Below are 18,880 nucleotides of genomic sequence, written 5' to 3'. Positions count from 1 at the left end.
TCTTGACTGTAGGTCGCCCCCAATGACGAAGCCGTGGTGACACTGCTGTGTGAGTGGGCGGTGAGCTGCAAGCGGTCGGGCAAGCACAGGGCCATAGCTGTGGCGAAGCTCCTGGAGAAGAGGCAGGCGGAAATTGAAGCAGAGGTACGTTCAGTTTTCTTTTGGGATGGAACGCCATCGTTTAAAAATAACTGTTTTGGAGAGGATTCCTTTTTCTTATCCATATGCTATTTTTTTTTTTTTCTGTCTTCATGGAAAAAGGGAGAATATACAAATTCATATAAGGAGAATCATAAATTCACATATAGGATCACTTTCAGTTGACAAAGCCGATAATTTATATTTTGGACTAATTTAAAATTGTATCTTTTAAAATAAAACTTTAACATCTGATTTATTTATTAAAAAGAGATTATTTATTTGACAGAGCGAGAGTGAGCACGAGCAGGGGCATGACAGAGGGAGAGGGAGAAGCAGGCTCCTTGCTGAGCCAGGGAGCCTGACATGGGACTTGATCCTAGGACCCTGGGATCACGACCTGAGCTGAAGGCAGATACCTAAAGACTGAGCCACCCAGGCGCCCCTAACATCTGATTTAGAGCCAAGACCTCTCCCAAATGAAGTTGAGACACACAGGCACATATATACGTTTTGTAATATATACGTATGAATACACACACAACACACACACACACACACACACACACACGGAAATGTATATAGTATACAACTTTTTTGAATTTTAAAGCTACATAATATAGTGAATCTGGAAATATTTTCTTTTCTTTGAGATTTATTTGACAGTGAAAGGGGGAACGAAAGTGGGGGTGGGGAGGATAGAGAGAGAAGGAGGCTTCCCGGTGAGCAGGGAGTCCAATGTGGGGCTCAATCCCAGGACCCCGAGATCATGACCTGAGCTGAGACCTGAGCCGAAGGCAGTCGCTTAAACACCTAAGCCACCCAGGCACCCTGGAAATATTTTCTTGAGGTAGTTCTGATTTTGAGATTATAGGTACCAATTTGTATTAGTTTTATGATTGTATTCTGGCCCTTGGAAGTGGATTAAAAGGGAAAAAACAAAGTTAGCTTGATAAACTCTAGCTTTTGTTGAAGGGAAAATTATTAAGCCAGCCCCCTTATCTGCCCATAAGATAGGGAGGGCTGGCCAGGAGAAAGGCTATGGGTGGTGTGAGCGGCCTGCTGTCTCCTCCTCACCCAGACTGCTGCAGGGCCCTCTGCTCTCTGCTCCCTCACTCGCTGCCACCTTGCTCCTCACAGCAGCCACAGCCATCTTTTCAAACGGCAAGCAGATCACGTTTTCCCCTTATGCAGACTCCTAATGGCTCCTTACTGTGTCCACAGAGCCTTGTATGGGCCTCCCTGCCCTGCCTTTCCCTCCTGCCTCACCATTTCTCCCCTGGGTCACAGCTGTAACGGCCTTGGCCCTCCTGGGTCTCCAGCACGCCAAACGAGCTTCTGCCTTGGGACCTGGGGCTTGCTGTTCCTACTGGGTGGCACACTGCTCCCCAGTCTTCCCATGGCCAGTTCCTTTCTGCCATTGCTAGTTTAGGCAGTGTGGCTTTCTAGCATTCCTAGCTCAGCATGGGTTACCTCCCCAGGAAGATCCTCTGTCACCCACCCTTCAGTCATTCTTTCTCTAGTTTACTCTCCTGTTGGCTCATTGTTTAATGCCTGCTTACCACCCTCTAGAACATAAGCTTGACAACGGGGACCTTGCCCACCTTGTTCAGTGCTGTGTCTTTGGAACCCAAAATAGTATTCAGTACATAGCTGGTGCTCAGAAAATGTTGTATGAATGGATGAAAACTTAGCTGGTTCTCTCTTACTAATAATACTCTTTTCCTGTGAAGCTCTTACAAAATGAAATAGGAAGAAAATATCCACAGACATCACTCTCCAACTGTTGGGGAAGTACTATTCACCAAATAAAAAGGATCACATTGTTCAAATTGGGGCTTGAAGATCCCAGGTGTGAAACACATGACCCATTTTGTAATGTGCAGATTAGGAAAGATGTTTCGTTGATTTTTTTTTCTATGAATAGATAGACTATTATACTGTGAATTGCAGTGGTTAAACTTTAGTAAACAAAGTTGAATTTCTCAAATTTAGTTGCTCCTTCTGGGTTGTTTTGTCTCAAAAAGATGTTTCGTTGATTTTTTTTTTTTTCTATGACTAGATAGACTATTCTACTGTGAATTGCAGTGGTTAAACTTTGCAACTAAAGTTGAATTTCTCAAATTTAGTTGCTCCTTCTGGGTTGTTGTGTCTCATGCACATCCTTTCTTCCAGTGTGTTCTAGAAACACACAGTCATTTTTGGAAGAGGCTCACACTGATGACTTTGTAATTATTTATTTATTTATTTATTTTTAAGATTTTATTTATTTGTTTGACAGAGATCACAAGTAGGCAGAGAGAGAGAGAGGGAAGCACGCTCCCCACTGAGCAGAGAGCCCGATGAGGGACTTGATCCCAGGACCCTGAGATCATGACCTGAGCCGAAGGCAGAGGCTTTAACCCACTGAGCCACCCAGGCTCCCTGTAATTTTTTATTTTAATAAGTGTAAATATTCACATCTAAAAAATATATTCTCTCAGAGGTATTAAAGATAATTGATTGCTGTTGAACATCACCATTTTCAAAATTTGACCTTCGTAAAGAGAGGATGGACTAGGGAATTAATATCTTAAAGTAATAATATATTAATATTAAAGAATAGTAATAAAAATGGGAAGAGCAAAGGGATATGAGAAAGAATAGAGACCAGGGTTCTGATTGCTTTTGAATTGTTTCTTGTTTGGTCTCCTAGTACTGTCTTAAATGCAGCTTCTCTAGTTCTGTGTTTCATGAACTGTGGAGATTCCACAGGTTCTAAGAGATCTTGATTGGTGAAGTCTGAGGAGTTTAGGAATCTTATCAGAGGAATTATGTTCACTTTCTCATTTGACAACATACTTCCCAATACCCCTTGCACACAGTTGTAAGTACACTAACTTAGCAAGAACAAACACACAAAAAAGTCAAACTCAGTAATAACATGCCCAAAAATTTCTCAGGGGAAGTATATAGTTAAGCACGAGCTATTTAAAAATGAAGAAAACTTCAAATTATTTTTAGCAATTTTGCATAGGGATAATGAGTAGTTTATTATATTATGCTGTATATTCAGTGGTCAGTTATAATGTGGTGCAGAGTTTATAATTTACATGAATAATGTTTTTTAAGGGTGTTCTTTGAAATCATTTGCGTTGTTCTGGGATAGCTTCCCCTAACTTTCGGAAATTATATTTACCTATGATGCATAGCCCTCAAGAACAGAAATCTCAATTAATTTTGCATGTTTTTTTCTGAGAATTTAAATGTTAATAAAAAACTAACAAATTCATGACCTACTGAGGCTACATTGCCATCTGTAATTAACTGTGCTTATTTTTAATCTTAGAGATGTGGCGAATCAGAGGTATTGGATGAGAAAGAGTCCATTTCTTCAGCCTCTCTTGCTGGATCTAGTTTGCCTGTTTTCCAGAATGTTCTATTAAGATTTTTAGATACACAGGCCCCCTCATTATGTAAGTAAAGTTCCTTGCTTCTAGATCCTAAATAAAAGATTGGAGCAAATTCTTCTTTTTCTTCCTTACTTGCATCTTAATCAAGAGTTCTTGGTGCTGAATGTAATGTATATTTTACTGATCAAAATTTTGTTGCGTTTTTAATGGAGATTCCTATGCAATTTTAAAATTAAGTGAGCTGCAAAGACTTCAAAATCTCCAGAGTTTTAAAAATGTAAAAATAAGTCACCTCATTCTCTAATATTTGGTGTTCTAGTTTTCTCGTTCTAGCTCTTTCTTACCAAAGGAGAGGAGCGAGCTAAGGTCCTCTGATGTTTCACTGTCTAATCCCTATTGTGATTAGGAATTTTCTCTTTTTGCACTGTTTTCAAAATTTTTTCATTTTCTAACTGCTGATAAGAAAAGGAGGAAAAGTCAAACAAAGTACTTTATAACCAGGTCCTTGATGTAAGGAAACAGTTTGTGCAGGTGGCTGGCTGCTTGCCTGTACTCTCTGGGATGTTCTTTCATTCTCCCGTTTTTCTGTCTCTTCTATTGTTTGTGGGGAGTAGAGGGTTTGGGTGTTTTAAGCCCAGTGGGTTTATACTGTAAATTGACACTTGAAAGACTTATTTATGTGTGCTTAGCCGTCTTGATCTTATTCCGAGGCTTTCATGTGACAAAGTGCATCAGGGCAAGTTTTCAAGTAGATAGTGCTGAAACAACAGAAAGGTGGCATAAAGTGAAAAGTGATAGAAAGGGGAGAAAATGCATGGAGGGGGCGGGAGGGACAGGTTTGTTGTGAAGAATGAGGGAGAGCAGTGGGAAATAGTACTGCTTCCGATTCCTCTGAGAAGGCCCTTAAATGGGTTGAATGGTGCTTGGGAGTGAGGTTTTTTAAGTGGCTTGGTGGCTGTTCTGGGCTGGGGCAGAGCTGGAGCCACACTGGTGGTGGCAAGGTAGGCAGCTGTTGTGAAACATGGAAGAGGAAGCAGAAAAATGCAGGACAGAAGAGATCCTAGGGGGTAGAAAATAGATGGTCAGGAGTGGAAGTCAGCTGCTCCAACTTCTCTTGCATTTCCGGAGGGGACAGATACACATTTGCCCTTGCTGTTCCTTAGCCTGTCCTCACTCCTGTTTGTTCTTTGGGAAGCTCCTCCTCCTGTTTGCCTCTGCTTGTTCTGGATCCCATTTCCTGCTGTCAGAGGGAGCGGTGTTATTTCTCCATGTAGACACTGTGTGTCACTGACTTGGGCGGACAGCAGCAACCACCAAGGCTTAAGTGTTAGGGAAGGAGCTTAATGTTCCCTGGATCCATCTATTTGTCTCTGTTGGTGTTTGTGAGCAGGACGGTACCAGGGCCCAAGCCTCAAAAGGTGGCTCTTAACATTTTTTAACCTCTCAAGGGTGCAAAGTTTCAGAGGGCAGATGCAGTATTGAAAGTCATAACGTGAGTTGAACAGACTGGCTGTCAACTGGGAAAGACTGCAGAGCTCCATCTCTGTGTCTTCCATCCTCCCTCTTTTTTTTTTTTTTTTTTTTTTTTTTTAGTGGATCCCATGCACTAGTATTTTCAAGGACCTTTTGAATTGTTTTATTGTGAAGTGTCCTCTGAAAGATACACACACATACCTTAGAAATATATGGACACTCAAGCTGTGAAAACAGTCTTAAGCTGTCTTAGTAGTAAAACCAGAGGAAAGCAGTTTGGCTCTGCCTTTTTTTTCCCCCCTTACCTGAAACTTTGTGTTTATGTTATTACTTAGGTGGTTACTTATTTGCCAGGGACCGCTATCTTTAAACTGGAAATTGTGCTTAACACACTGGATACGGTTTTTCAAGTCCAAAGGGACAATCAAAACCCATGTGCCCATAATGCAGATAATGCTTGGGTCTCATAGTAAATTTTCTAATAACTCTTCTATTGTGTAAGAAAAAAATGAAAATATTGTTAAGCTTTTTTTTTTTTTTTTTAAGATTTGCTTTTTAAAAAATTTGAGAGAGAGCATGAGTGGGGACTTTTGCGGGGAAGGGCAGGGGGAGAAGCAGACCCTCCCTCCACCCCCCACTCCCAGTAGGAAGCCCAAAGTGGGGCTCCATCCCAGGACCCTGAGATCATAACCGGAGCTGAGGGCAGTTGCTTAACCTACTGAACCACCTGGGTGCCCCATGTTAAGCCTTCCTATTTGGTGTTTTTTTCCTACTATATCAACGGGACTGAATTGTTGATTTTTTCCTTTATAGCGGATCCAAACAGTGAATGTGAAAAGGTGGAATTTGTGAATCTGGTGCTGCTCTTCTGTGAGTTCATCCGACACGATGTCTTCTCTCATGATGCATACATGTGCACCCTCATATCTCGAGGAGACTTGTCAGTCACCGCCTCGACCCGACCGCGGTCGCCAGCTGGAGAGAATGTGGATGAACACTACCCAAAGGACCATGACATGAAAATGGAGGTATGGCCCTGGCAGTGGTGCCCCAGCCCTGAAAACAACACTCAGCTGGGAAACCCCTTTGAGAGGATCGTTTGGTGGTGGAAGGGTGATTGCATTTTAATTGTATTCTCCTATTAAGAACTCGTTTATCTCTGTTCCTCACGTACGAAGAAAACATATGGAATATATATATATTCCAGAATTTTCTTTTGGATACTCTAAAACTATTAATGAAAAGATTTGACAGTACATAACATTTTTTTTTACTGGACAGGAATGCTTCCAATTTTATGTATTTCTAATTTCCAGTTTTTCTTTAACATTGTGCCTTAAAATCAGACTGATTTTGGCCTAAAGTCCCGTTCTAAGGAACATCTTTCCCCCAGTTCATCCATTGCTTCTGTCTTTCCTACAAAATGGGCCATCCTGTTTTGATCATAACACATCATATTTTCATTTCAATTAATTGAAAACTCTAAAATGTTGTGGAATTATTCTTGTCAAATTATTTCATACTACGACTATAATTTTCTGCCAATTTCTGGTGTTTTGGACATTGTTCCAAATACTTAAAGAAGTTTTCAAGGCAGAAAGCATGGAGGTGATAAAAAGAGTGGAAAATGGTGAGAGATTGTGGAGGTTCCTTAAAAATCAAGCCTCATGATGGTTTTGTGAGTGATTAAGCATATGCTGTGATGATATTTTTAAAATACTGGTTATCCTTGTAATTGAAAGACCTGGTATTAGAATTACACGTGTAGATTCATAGTTCGTGTTCTTAAGATTTGGTGATCAAATGGTGCAGGAATTTTAAAAATTACTTCCTTAGTACAAATACTGTTGTTTCCAAATTTGCTCACACTAGAAGTTATAAAAGGCTAAAAACCAAAGTTACTTTACCTGTTTATGCTTCTTTTACATTTTTGTTTCTTCCTTTCTATTCTTGGATATCGAGGTTTCTTATATCTTAGGTACACTCTCAGATTTTCTGGGACAAGTTTGTGAGCATGTGACTGGGAATAGGTTAAAGGACGGACATTTTGGCCAGTTTGTTTTTAATGTCTTAAGTTGGTGGGCTCTTTCCTTCAAGTATCATGAAAGGTAAACCTGATGAGGATAAAGAATGTGACTTTTCAAAGCAAGTGCATGTCTTAAAACTTCTCTCTTTTGGGAAAAATAGTACTAGGGAGAGAAAAGACCTAGGGTGGTCAAAAACATCACTGTCATATTTTAGCTTCAGGTTTTTAATGAACTACAAAATTTACAGTGTCACTTTCTTTCTCTGGCAATCATCAGGAACAGACTATAATGGCGCATATGGGCATTGACTCAGGAACTACTAATATTTTTGATGAAGTAGACAAGAATGACTTTAAAACAGACTTTGGTTCGGAATTTCCAGTAGGTTCAACCTTCAAATTCTTATTGACTATTAACCCCCTCTTCCCACCCCTATCCCAGCTTGTCTCTATCCTTCTGTTCCTTGCCCCATGTACTGGAATGACCTGTGTATCGATGTAAATGTGATCCTGCCATATTCCTTGCTAGGGTACAGTGATTCATCTTGTGCAATTGTCTCATTTCAGTTCATCCTAAGTTTTGGCTGCATCGTCTCCTTTGTAGATTAGAACACCCCTGTCCTCCTAATTGACTGTCTGTGACTCTTTTGCTCATTTGAGATCATCATCTCTCAGGAATACATGAATAGTTTGATCATGACAGTCTGTGTTGATTTGCTATGTATGTAGCCTTCCTGGATCTGGACTTGTTATACTTTCTCTACTTTATTTCCGTATAATTATAATAGTTTCTTCCTTATGGCTCTCAGTGAGGTGCTTTATAAAAAACATATTGTTTGGAATACTGATTAAAACTTTTATATTTGGTACTCATTAGTTTTGTTAATGATTTCTGTGTTTATGTTTTTGTAGGAAATGTAACCCTATGAGGAAGCACTTAACCTACGAGTCTGATGTTGGGAAGTGTAGCTTTGCACAATTCTTATGAGTGTGTTTGTCATTTTCTCATCTTCAAAATGGGAGATTATGTTGATAGTTTCCTACTTATCTGTATATGAATTTTGTGGAGATTAACACAGTTTCTTTTTTCTCTTTATTTTCTCAGTGCTTAAAGAGGGAAGAGATAGTGTAGGAGTGTCTTGTGTATTTGGAGTTCTGGTATGTAGTGCTGTGTTTTGGTGTTGCTCTCTTTTATTTACAATCTCCAACATTTGTTTTACATGACTTAGATTTTTTCTCCCATGCCTGGAGAATCCTGTGAGAATGCCAACCCTTCCTTGGGCAGAAGAATGTCGGTTAATGGTGAGAAGTTGCTTAAGAGAGAAAAACCCAGGGAGCTGATTTTTCCATCTAATTATGACCTCCTGCGACACCTGCAGTATGCAACACATTTCCCCATACCTCTGGTAAGTCATGGCTCCAGTCAATTGACAGCCTTGATTGTTTAATTTTATGATCGTTAACCACCAACTCTTCTACCACTTGCCTGAGTAATACATATGAAAGCAGGTGAGTTTTTCATTCACTGCTTCTTTTGTCATAATTATGATCATATAGCATATGTATAGTTGTAGTTCAAATTTGTGATGTGATGTTACTGGCTAGCTAGAATTAACGGAATTTTTTAGATTAATATCCTTTTATCAAGAGCATTTGAGTGACGGCAAATGACATCTAAATGTGTTTTCCCACTTCCATTTTACCTCATTTACTGAGTGTCTTTTATGTGCACTGTATTGTGGCAGGTACTTGGTGTTATGCAGATGAATGAGAATTTTGGGACACAGGAAAGATGAATAAGATAGGAGGGAGACACGTGTGAAATTATATGCACTAAAACACAAGCAATAATTTAGTAAAAACCCAAGTGCTTACTGGAAAGTGAACTGTTTGACATTCTTGGGTGTCTTCCACTCTCAAAGAATAAATATTGGAGGGGAGAGAGAGAGCATCTGATTGAGAAGATGGTTAAGGCTTCATAGAGGAGGTTGCATATGACATGGACTTGAATTTCAATCTGATGAGTATCAGAATTGAGCAGCATATGAGAGATATTTACCGGGAAATGTAGTGCTTGACTTATAAAGAGTGATGTGCTTTTTACTGAAGGGAAACAAGATTGGTTTTTTTGATATTAATGAAAATTGGACCCAAATCTGTAAATGTGTTTATAATTTTAGGTTTACTATCTTTTTTCCTGGGATTTTAAGGGAAATTTTAATGAGGCATTTTTTTTCATTGCACACTATTGTTATTATTACTATTTTAACAGCAGAGTAATTGTGAGGTATATATAATGTTGTCTTCTGGATATCTTTGAGGAGTTTTGCTCTGCAAACTAAATATTTTCTTAATTTTTAATTCCTGTTATTTTGGAACTTTTCAAAATTTTAAAATTTTTTCTACACTTTTTTTTTTAAATAACAACTAAGAATCTTCTTTTTGGTGTCAGTTTTTCTGTGTCCAGGGCTGTGTCAAAAGTTGCCACAATTCTTTCTGCTCATCATCTGTACACATCACTCATTTCCAACATAACGGAATAATCTCATTGTGCATTTAGGGCAACAGAAAGGATAGCCTGATATTTTAGAGATGTGTCCTGAAGAATTTATGGATGAACTATTACAATGTCTGGGATTGGTCTTAAAATAGTTGGCATCAAAAGTGGGGGGAGGCAGGATTTGAAGTCTGGAGTTCAGTTAACACTTAATGCACCAATGTTAATTTCCTATTTTTGGCAAATGTATCATGGTGATATAAGGCATTAACATTAGGGGAAACTGAATGAAAGGTATAATGGAACTTGCTGTACTACCTGTCTACCTTTTCTGTAAATTTTAAAGTATTCCAAAATAAAAAGTTAATTTGAATAAAAAGGAGAGAGGTTATAATAAATACGGCAAAATGTTGAATGTGGTTGAATTGGTTGAGGATTTTATGTTCCTCTCTTGGGTAGGCAGGGCTTTGCTGGCCTTCCTCTTCCATATGTCTTGGTTTAGGGCACTACCCAAGCACGGACATCTTCTATTGTTCATGTAATCCTTGGCCACGCAGTCATTCCCAGCATGTAACATTCTAAAGACTGTCCACCTCCTTGGAGGAAGGAAGGAACAAGAATGATTTCTAGTGATTAAGTCTCTCATGATGGATTGTCACATAACTGTAATGCAATCATAAAGCAACTGCTAGAAAATTGATGTTGTAGGATACAATTTTTTTATTAGCCTTCTATCATCAGTTGCCTTAGGCCTCCCTTTACTGTGTCATTTAGAATAAATCATCAGTAATGTTACTAATGTAACATTGACATTAGGAATGCTGTAGAGAGTCTGGTCCTCTTCCTTAATAAAGAGGGAAAATTTGACTTACCTATTATGCGTGAATGTGAGAAGAATATAAGAATATGATAACAAAAAAAATTGTTCCCTCCCACCCCCATTTCCTGTCTTAAAGATGTAGCTCTAGTGGGTGACGACCAAGGAGAGAGACTAATAGGGATTTGACCAAAAGATTCAGGAAAAGAAACTAGTAGTTTCATGCATGCTTATATGAATCATGTCTTGATCTGCTGGGCAGCAGACCATCAGCAAGCACAGGTTCTAGCGGGCTGGCGTTTCAGCAGCATAGCTGTGGCGTAGCTGTGCCCTTTACACCCTGGGGCAGAGACATGATGCTGAAGGGGGGTTCCTGTCATGACCACTAGCTAGCTAGACTTTGTCCAGGGCTCACCATGGTGGAAGTGTGATAGACACTTATTTTGGTGCATTTTCTCATTTGGTGCATTTACTCTCTTCAAACTCAGGGGATATGAAATTGTACACTGGAATTGTCTTGGGTTCAAGCTTCAGAAAATAATTCTTCTCAGTACAGGACTAAAAATGACTCTGGAATCAAACTTGTTTTGTTAGTTTCCAGGAACACTCTTTCTTTCTTATTTTTTATTTTTTTACACAAATGGGAAAATTTATTAAAGTGAAAAGTACACTCGTGAAACATGAACGTGGGTGAGCTCAAGAGGCTGCCGGGAACACCATTTCTTAATCACTACAGCTAATGCAAATGTATTACCAATTGTTGCAAAACAGACTTTTGCTATTGAAATGAAACCCCCCCCCCACCCCCGAAGTCTCAGGTATGTTTATCTAAACTTTTCAATTTTCTTTTTCCTAAATAAGTCTTATATTTTATATCATCCATTGAGTCCTTTCTGCATTACTGGCCATAGAGAGAATTAGATCTGAGGGTTGTGACCCTGAGAGCTGGAGTCACCCCTTCTTTGAACTGGAGGCCCCATGTGGGGTCAGACTCAGACATGGTGCCAGTCAGCCCAGCATGTGTTGTGTTCCCTACAAGGTCTTGCTGTGTGTATCTGGCATGTCTATTTTAAGGCCATTTGACTGGTGGTGTTTTTCCATACCTTTGATGTGAGTTTCTAGTTCCAAAACAGTAGTTTCAGCAGTCAGTGCAGTTTAACAACTTGCTTGAAAATGCTGTACGGTGTATTTCATGTTACTACAAAACAAGAAATCACTGTATTTGTCATTACTTAGGGTAGAAAGTCTTTATAAACCTGGTAGAATATAAGTGTATAAAGTACATTACACACTCCTTATGTATTTCCAAGCCTCTTTAGAAGTAAATAGGTTTAGTTGCTGTGTTACAAAACAATTAGATATTAAAAATTGGAGTAGTGAGCTAAAAGGTTACCATCTTTGAAATGGTGGATTAAAAATAAATTGGGCACAGGTGCTTTCATGGGAAGATCAGCTGGACTTTTTTGGTATGATCTAAATGGTTTTATTTAAAATGTGTTGTTGAAGGGCTTTCTGGCACCTTACATGGAGATTATTTTGCATATTTCTATCAAGAAGTCAGTTCCTGGTATTTAAATGAATACTTCATGAATGCCTCTGAGCTTGTCCTAAAACTCTTTGAGATTTCAAGGATAATGCACGGTTTTACGTTGGTTCAACAGGATCTTTAAGTTTTTTATGCGAATAATTGCGTTTAGGACCATTAACAAACACAAGAGTACTGCTTAGCTTACATTTAGAAAAGTTTCTCAGTAACCAGGCCACACATGTGTCTCTTACTTAGGCTCTTTTCTCTCTTTCCTGGTACCTGTTGTCCACCGAGGCGGGAAGTGATAACATGAAAAATCCCATATTTTACGCGTTGTTTTCACCATTTGATTTTTCTTTTGGAGCCTGGGTCTCCTTAGATGAAGCAAAGGTCTTGGTGACTGTTAAGCGGAACGCTTTTGAGAGATGATAGTACAGGATAGGATCAAAACACAGGTTCGACACAGCAAGGAGCAGTGTGGCCTCTTTGGCTTTAAAGAGTGAAATCCTGGTTGGGCAATCAGATATCACCTCTGTCTGGCTCAGGGTGTATGGGATTCGGACAATGTGATACGGAACAAAACATATGATGTAGCCGGTAGTCACTAAAAGAATGTTGATGAGGGCTTTTTTCACATACTGATAATTTTCGTTGTCTTTGTTTCTGTAGAGTTGTCGAATTACAAGGCAGTTAGATATTAAAATGATGGCTGAGAAATTTAAAAATATTGCTACACATACGAAATTTGTCAGCAAATGCCAATTTTTGCCAAACTCCCTTTTGAATTCCATGCATCCCACATTTGGCTTCTCCTCGATGTCTCTGATGGGAATCATCATGTTGGGCACTGTTATAAGGAGGACCATTAGCCACACCACGGTCGATATCATTTTGGCAAATCCAGGTTCTTGGATCCGATAAATCTTGGAGCTGTATGTCAACTGAAGACAGTGATCAATGCTGACAAATGCTAAGAAAATAATTGATAAGTACATATTAATGTAGATGAGGCAGGCTGTCACTTGGCAGTGGAAAATCTTCAGCTTCCAGGGTGCCACACCCAAGTCAACAACGATTTTCACTGGTAATGCCAGAGTCAGCAGGAAATCAGCTGTAAGCAGGTTAATTAAGTATATGCTTACACACCTGTGATTTTTGTTCTGTACGAAAGCCCAGGTTGCGAAACCACTTCCGATAATTCCAACAAGGAAAACTAAATAAAAAAAATATGTGAATGGCTCCAGATCTCTGTAAACTGGGCAGAAGATAGAACTGTTTGTCATCTTGAGGGGAAGTAAGGATGACTCTGTTTAAAAAAAAAAAAAAATCCGAAGAATCTGTTTAAAAAAAAGGGTTGAGGAGGGAGGTTAGTAATTAAAATTAGAAGTGGTTTTCTTTAAAAACATTTGTATTCAGAATACCCGGGTCATAATTTTTCTAATTCTTAGGTAGAATTTTATTGGTGAAATAGATGGTGGGAACATCATGGTTTGTAGAGGAGGCCTGGGTTTTCCATGGTCTGATTTCATGATTTTGGGAAATCCCATAGAGGTTTGCTTCTAGAATGGATATTTTCGACATCATACATTTGCATTCTGATAACTCTTGTTACCACTTGGGTTGGAAGTTAGTTTGCAGAGGAGATAAGTGAACTGAAATTCTGAGAAACAGACAGAGAGGAAATGAGGGCAAAATGGTTTAGTTGTGGCTGAGCCTGAAGAGGTTTCAGTGAGGCTTCCTGGCTTGCTATTTTATTTTCATAGATTGACAAGAGCTCCTCATGCTGGAGAAACCTAGGCTGAGAGGGACGATAACGGGGGATAGAAAATTATCCTGAAATTTAGAGGGAATTATTTTAAAAGTTGGCCTTTCATTATGTCAAATGCCAGAACATGTTTATCATCATTGCATGTCATTTTTCTGTTCAGCGAAAAGAGTTGAAGGGTTAGAATCTGGCTTGAATTGACGCTTACTCCTCCTTTTTCCTTACTCCCATTCCCTAGTGACCTGGGCCTGTGATGTCCAGTATGTGGCCACTTGTGACTACTGAGCACTTGAAATGACAGCCACTTCAACAGCCAAATTGATCTGGGCTGTAAATGCAAAATACACATCAGGTTTTAAAGATTTTTTTAGGAAATATTATAAAAAAACAGTACAAGTAGTAAAAGTGTGCACTATTTTGTACAAATAGAACAATTAGTAAAACATCTCCATATTTTTTGTATTCAGCATATGTTGAAATGATATTTCTGATGTTAGGTTAAATATATGATTAAAATTAATTTCTCCTGGTTTTTTTTTTTTTTTTTTTGGCCTTTTCAACTGTAGCTAGTGGATAATTTTAAAGTACCTCTGCGGTTTGTTTTCTCTTTCTGGTAAACAGTGCTTGTATAGATGTTTCTCTGTCGGTGTTTTTGAGATGTTTGACCACGGATGTATTTTAAAGCCTTTTAGAACAAGAATATATGATCATTGGTTACAAAATTCTCAAAGGGAAGCTCAGTTAATATTCGTATGAAAGCATCTAACTATAATGCTTCTTTTCTTTCACTGTAGGTTTTGAGGCAGTTAAGCCCAGAAGTATAAGACATATTCTTAGAACCATTGTGATTGACACTGATAATGACAAAATCTTGTCATATTCCCTCCAGATCTAGAACATAAGTGTAAGGTAAACCAACTGGGCTTCCGTTTCTCTCTTTGGCCTGGTCCAAACTAAAGCTCTTAGGGCCATGGATATATCTTTCTGGTGCTTCTTCTTGGTGTACACCCTCCTCATGCATAATAAACACCTTCTTCTTGTTTTAAAGACCAGGAGATTTTGTGTTTTAGCAGAAAAAAACCTGATGCACAACTTGTTAAAAACAACGAATCTGGGTGACTGGGTGGCTCAGCTGGTTAATCTTAAGGCCTTGGGATCGAGTCCCACGTCAGGCTCCCTCCCCAATAGGGAGTCTGCTTCTCCCTCTGTCCCCCCTCCCTTGTGTTCATGCACACTTTCTCTCTCTCAAAAATAAGTAAAATTAATTAAAAAAAAAAGAAAATCTTAATTATAGTGGCTAAGAAGTCCAAATAAACAGATTCTCTGAAACCTCCTTTTAAAAGTAAAACAACAACAAAACATTTTGAAGCCTTTCTGATCCTTAATTCTCCTGATTATTTAATGATCCACTGTATATACCTTGGGATGAAACACTATAAACAGATTGTTAAGGCAGACTTACACGAAACTTTATATATATATATATATATATATATATATAAAGTGTCATTAAAAAGGGTACCTGTCCTTCCTCTTTCCTGACTTCAGATAGGACTTCAGGGTTCATGCATAATTCATTCTGCACTAAACTCAATGAAAATAATTGAGTACTTTGTATCTGGCACTGTGCTAAGTACTTTCCATCCGCTTATTTAACATTTCATCATTCCCATCACGTAGGCATTATCCCTAATTTATAATCCCTACTTTATAAATGAGAAAAGTGTGGCACAACGAGGTTAAGTAACACCCAGGGTTATATAGTTGTTAAATTATAGAGTCAGGATTCCAACTCAGACAGTCTGACCTCAGAAGCTATGTTCAAAACCACTCTAGAGCTCTGTTTCAGTAATAGTAATCACGGTGATGGTGATGATAATAACTGTTGTTACAGCAGCCAGCCTTACGGAGTGCTTACTATGTGGCAGAAACTATATTCTACGCAATTTTCACATAAAAGAGCAGAAAGAAAATATTATATTTTATAATATAATACTATAATATAATATAATACTATAATATTAGTTCTTAACTTTTCCCCTAAGTACTAATGAGAGAGATTCAGACTTCAAGTATTTTTCTGTTTCCTTTTACTGCATGCATATATATATATATTTAAAAACCAGATCCAGGTTCTACCTTTTAAATCTAAACCTCCCTTACTTTCAAAGTTCCCATGACCTGGTTGCTTCAAGCCATCCCTACTGTCTTCACCCCAGTTCCCTAGACTGGTGGTATCTCTCCTCTGCTGTGAACTGGTCCTTCCTGCCTTTGTACTCTGGCTGTGATAAAAATTGGGGGCTCATAGGACTTTAGGGATGGAGGGAACCTTTATTGATAGTGTCTAGCCCAAGCTTCAGATCAGTTGAAGAGACTGGGGTCTGGCACTCCGATATTGTGCAAGGTTTTTCCAGCTTGTATGAATGGGCCAGAATCTGACCCCGTTGATCATTTCTAGGCTTTCTGACCTTATCCTTCCTATATCCAAATGCTTCCTATCTTAAAATGCCTGGAGTAAGCTCTTTGTGTCCAGAAGTCTACTCCAGGCTTCACTGACTTCTTTTTATTTTATTTTATTTTTTTATGTCTTTTCAGCGTAACAGTATTCATTGTTTTTACACCACACCCAGTGCTCCATGCAACACGTGCCCTCCCTAGTACCCACCACCTTATTCCCCCAACCTCCCACCCCCTGCCCCTTCAAGACCCTCAGGTTGTTTTTCAGAGTCCATAGTCTCTCATGATTCACCTCCCCTTCCAATTTCCCTCAACTCCCTTCTCCTCTCCATCTCCCCATGTCCTCCATGTTCTTTGTTATGCTCCACAAATAAGTGAAACCATATGATAATTGACTCTCTCTGCTTGACTTATTTCACTCAGCATAATCTCTTCCAGTCCCGTCCATGTTGCTACAAAAGTTGGGTATTCATCCTTTCGGATAGAGGCATAATACTCCATCATGTATATGGACCACATCTTCCTTACCCATTTGTCCGTTGAAGGGCATCTTGGTTCTTTCCACAGTTTGGCGACTGTGGCCATCGCCGCTATAAACATTGGGGTACAGATGGCCCTTCTTTTCACTACATCTGTATCTTTGGGGGTAAATACCCACTAGTGCAATTGCAGGGTCATAGGGAAGCTCTATCTTTAATTTCTTGAGGAATCTCCACACTGTTCTCCAAAGTGGCTGCACCAACTTGCATTCCCACCAACAGTGTAAGAGGGTTCCCCTTTCTCCACACCCTCTCCAACACACGTTGTTTCCTGTCTTGCTAACTTTGGCCATTCTAACTGGTGTGAGGTGGTATCTCAATGTGGTTTTAGTTTGAATCTCCCTAATGGCTAGTGATGATGAACATTCACTGACTTCTTAGAACTCTGTTTTTTGGATAGTAACCATTTATTTGAACCGTGGCATTCTGACCATCCTTTTCTTCTCTGGGTCAAAAGCTAGTGTTGAAATAAATTGATCCTCATCTCCATCTCCCACCTTAGCTCATTGTTCCTTTACCAGATGCTAGGATTTTGGCTTATGCTCTTGTATTCTCCCCCCCCCCTTTTTTTTTTAAATTTTTTAATTTTATTTATTTGACAGAGAGAGAGATCACAAGTAGGCAGAGAGGTAGGCAGAGAGGAAGCAGCAGGCTCCCTGCAGAGCAGAGAGTCCGACGCGGGGCTCGATCCCAGGACCCTGAGATCATGACCTGAGCCGAAGGCAGCGGCTTAATCCACTGAGCCACACAGGCGCCCCTCTTCCCCCCTTTTTAAAAAAATATTTTATTTATTTATTTGACACAGAGAGAGATCACAAGTAGGCAGAGAGGCAGGCAGAGAGAGAGGGGGAAGCAGGCTCCCTGTTGAGCAGAGAGCCCGATGTGGGGCTTGATCCCAGGACCCCGAGATCATGACCTGAGCCTAAGACAGAGGCTTAACCCACTGAGCCACTCAGGCGCCCCTGCTCTTGTATTTCTAATGTTACATGATAATAGTTAATATAGTACTGTGTTTTTTTAGTGCTGCTTTTGTTCAGACAGTTATACAATAAAATCTCATTTTATAGATGAATATACAGTAAAGAGGAGGATTAGAAAATTTTTTTCATCAAGTAATAATTAGTATTCCCTATAGCTAGGACTGGCCATATATACCACTTATGGATAATTTATTTAAAAATAATCACAAATAAATAACTATTTATTTGATGATGCTCGAGATTCCTGTAGGACCTTGCACTTGCTTTTTGTGAACCTCAATCTAGATTGCAATGAAAACCAAATCTCTTCATTTAAAATTTTTGGTATGTTGTTTAGAGGTTAAATCATACTATAATAGCATTTGTGTTCTCTCAGAAATTTGAAGACCAAGTGCTTGATAAATGTTTCATCAACCAATTATTTAGCCTATGGAAATTTGAGGTGCTACAGCAAAAATCAAAAAACTCCAAGTGTCTCCTTTGTTTAGGATTGAGTGCCCATTGCTTAGGGAATAAATACACTTACTAGATTTTTCTTTTTAAGTGAAAGTCACAGTAGAATGTTCTTGAAATTACCTATCAAAATTTTTATGGAGGAAGTCATTTCAAGATCTGTTGTACCCTGTTGTAAAGACTTACAACATGGCATTTATCCATTTTGTTATAAAAAATAAGATTGAGTTACTGAATAGTTATGTTGGCCTATAAGTAAGTATTCAGTCTTGTATAAATTAAACTTCTTTTTTTTTTCTTTTGAGAGGAATGGATGAGGTCATCAGATAGAAGAAAATTATAGTGCAGTTCGTAGTGAGAATCTATTTAGAATTTAATAATTGGTACCCTCTTACACGGCAGCCTTATCACACAGTGTCCTTTTCAACTTAAACGTCTTAAACACTGAACATGATAGCTTCCCCTTAGATGGAAAGACATTTGAATATATCAAGTACTTAAAAAGACCTACCTGGGGGTATATTGTCTGAGCCACTGCGGGCTCGCTGTGGGTCTTCAGAGAAGCAGGAGCTTGCCGTCTGGCCTGAGCAAGAGCACTGACAGCTCCATTGCACGAAGGCTGGCTGTACAAAAAATTTCCTTTCCTTTTCGTGTGGTTTTAAAGTGTTGCATATTGACGTAGATGAAACTGTGGTTTGTGAATAGTTTAACTGTATGAAAGTCTCCCTAAGAGGTTCAATTTGGTGTGTGCTTCCTTTTGTGTGTTTGTGTATTCTTTTAGAGGAAAGATTTTTATTGTTCCATCGTTGTGCCTT

The 18,880-nt window shown here is 39.0% G+C and overlaps 2 protein-coding genes across 7 annotated transcripts in view; one reads left to right on the top strand and one right to left on the bottom strand.

The window, feature by feature from the left end:
• The window catches only part of MED12L (mediator complex subunit 12L), a 324,770-nt gene that overhangs the window by 93,646 nt on the left and 212,244 nt on the right, over positions 1-18,880 (top strand). For 2 of the 4 annotated variants that reach the window (XM_046002170.1, XM_046002169.1), the window contains exons 12-16: positions 13-144; positions 3,467-3,593; positions 5,817-6,031; positions 7,307-7,411; positions 8,259-8,435. In XM_046002170.1, the coding sequence (XP_045858126.1) occupies positions 13-144; positions 3,467-3,593; positions 5,817-6,031; positions 7,307-7,411; positions 8,259-8,435 (756 nt within the window). The remainder of the gene's footprint in view (positions 1-12; positions 145-3,466; positions 3,594-5,816; positions 6,032-7,306; positions 7,412-8,258; positions 8,436-18,880) is intronic. The other 2 variants (XM_046002172.1, XM_046002171.1) reach the window with 1 other exon arrangement.
• On the bottom strand, positions 10,244-18,658 carry GPR171 (G protein-coupled receptor 171). 3 transcript variants are annotated; one of them, XM_046002181.1, is made up of 2 exons: positions 18,577-18,658; positions 10,244-13,208 (listed from the first exon to the last, which is right to left on the bottom strand). In XM_046002181.1, exon 2 carries the CDS (start codon positions 13,152-13,154, stop codon positions 12,198-12,200), a length of 957 nt encoding a protein of 318 aa, XP_045858137.1. In that variant the 5' UTR covers positions 13,155-13,208; positions 18,577-18,658; the 3' UTR covers positions 10,244-12,197. The 3 variants fall into 3 exon arrangements, 2 of the variants coding, with proteins under 2 accessions (XP_045858137.1, XP_045858138.1); XM_046002182.1 differs by having other exon boundaries at positions 10,244-13,177; positions 18,577-18,651; XR_006818020.1 differs by lacking the exon at positions 10,244-13,208 and adding an exon at positions 13,566-13,964 and having other exon boundaries at positions 18,577-18,651.

Source organism: Meles meles, chromosome 4 (genome assembly GCF_922984935.1).
Source record: "Meles meles chromosome 4, mMelMel3.1 paternal haplotype, whole genome shotgun sequence".
NCBI classification, from domain to species: Eukaryota; Metazoa; Chordata; class Mammalia; order Carnivora; family Mustelidae; genus Meles; species Meles meles.
This window is presented reverse-complemented; position numbering and strand designations above follow the sequence as displayed.

Bases quoted from the DNA above. Each gene is read 5' to 3' on its own strand.
- GPR171 (XM_046002181.1), bottom strand. From the start codon at position 13,154: ATGACAAACAGTTCTATCTTCTGCCCAGTTTACAGAGATCTGGAGCCA.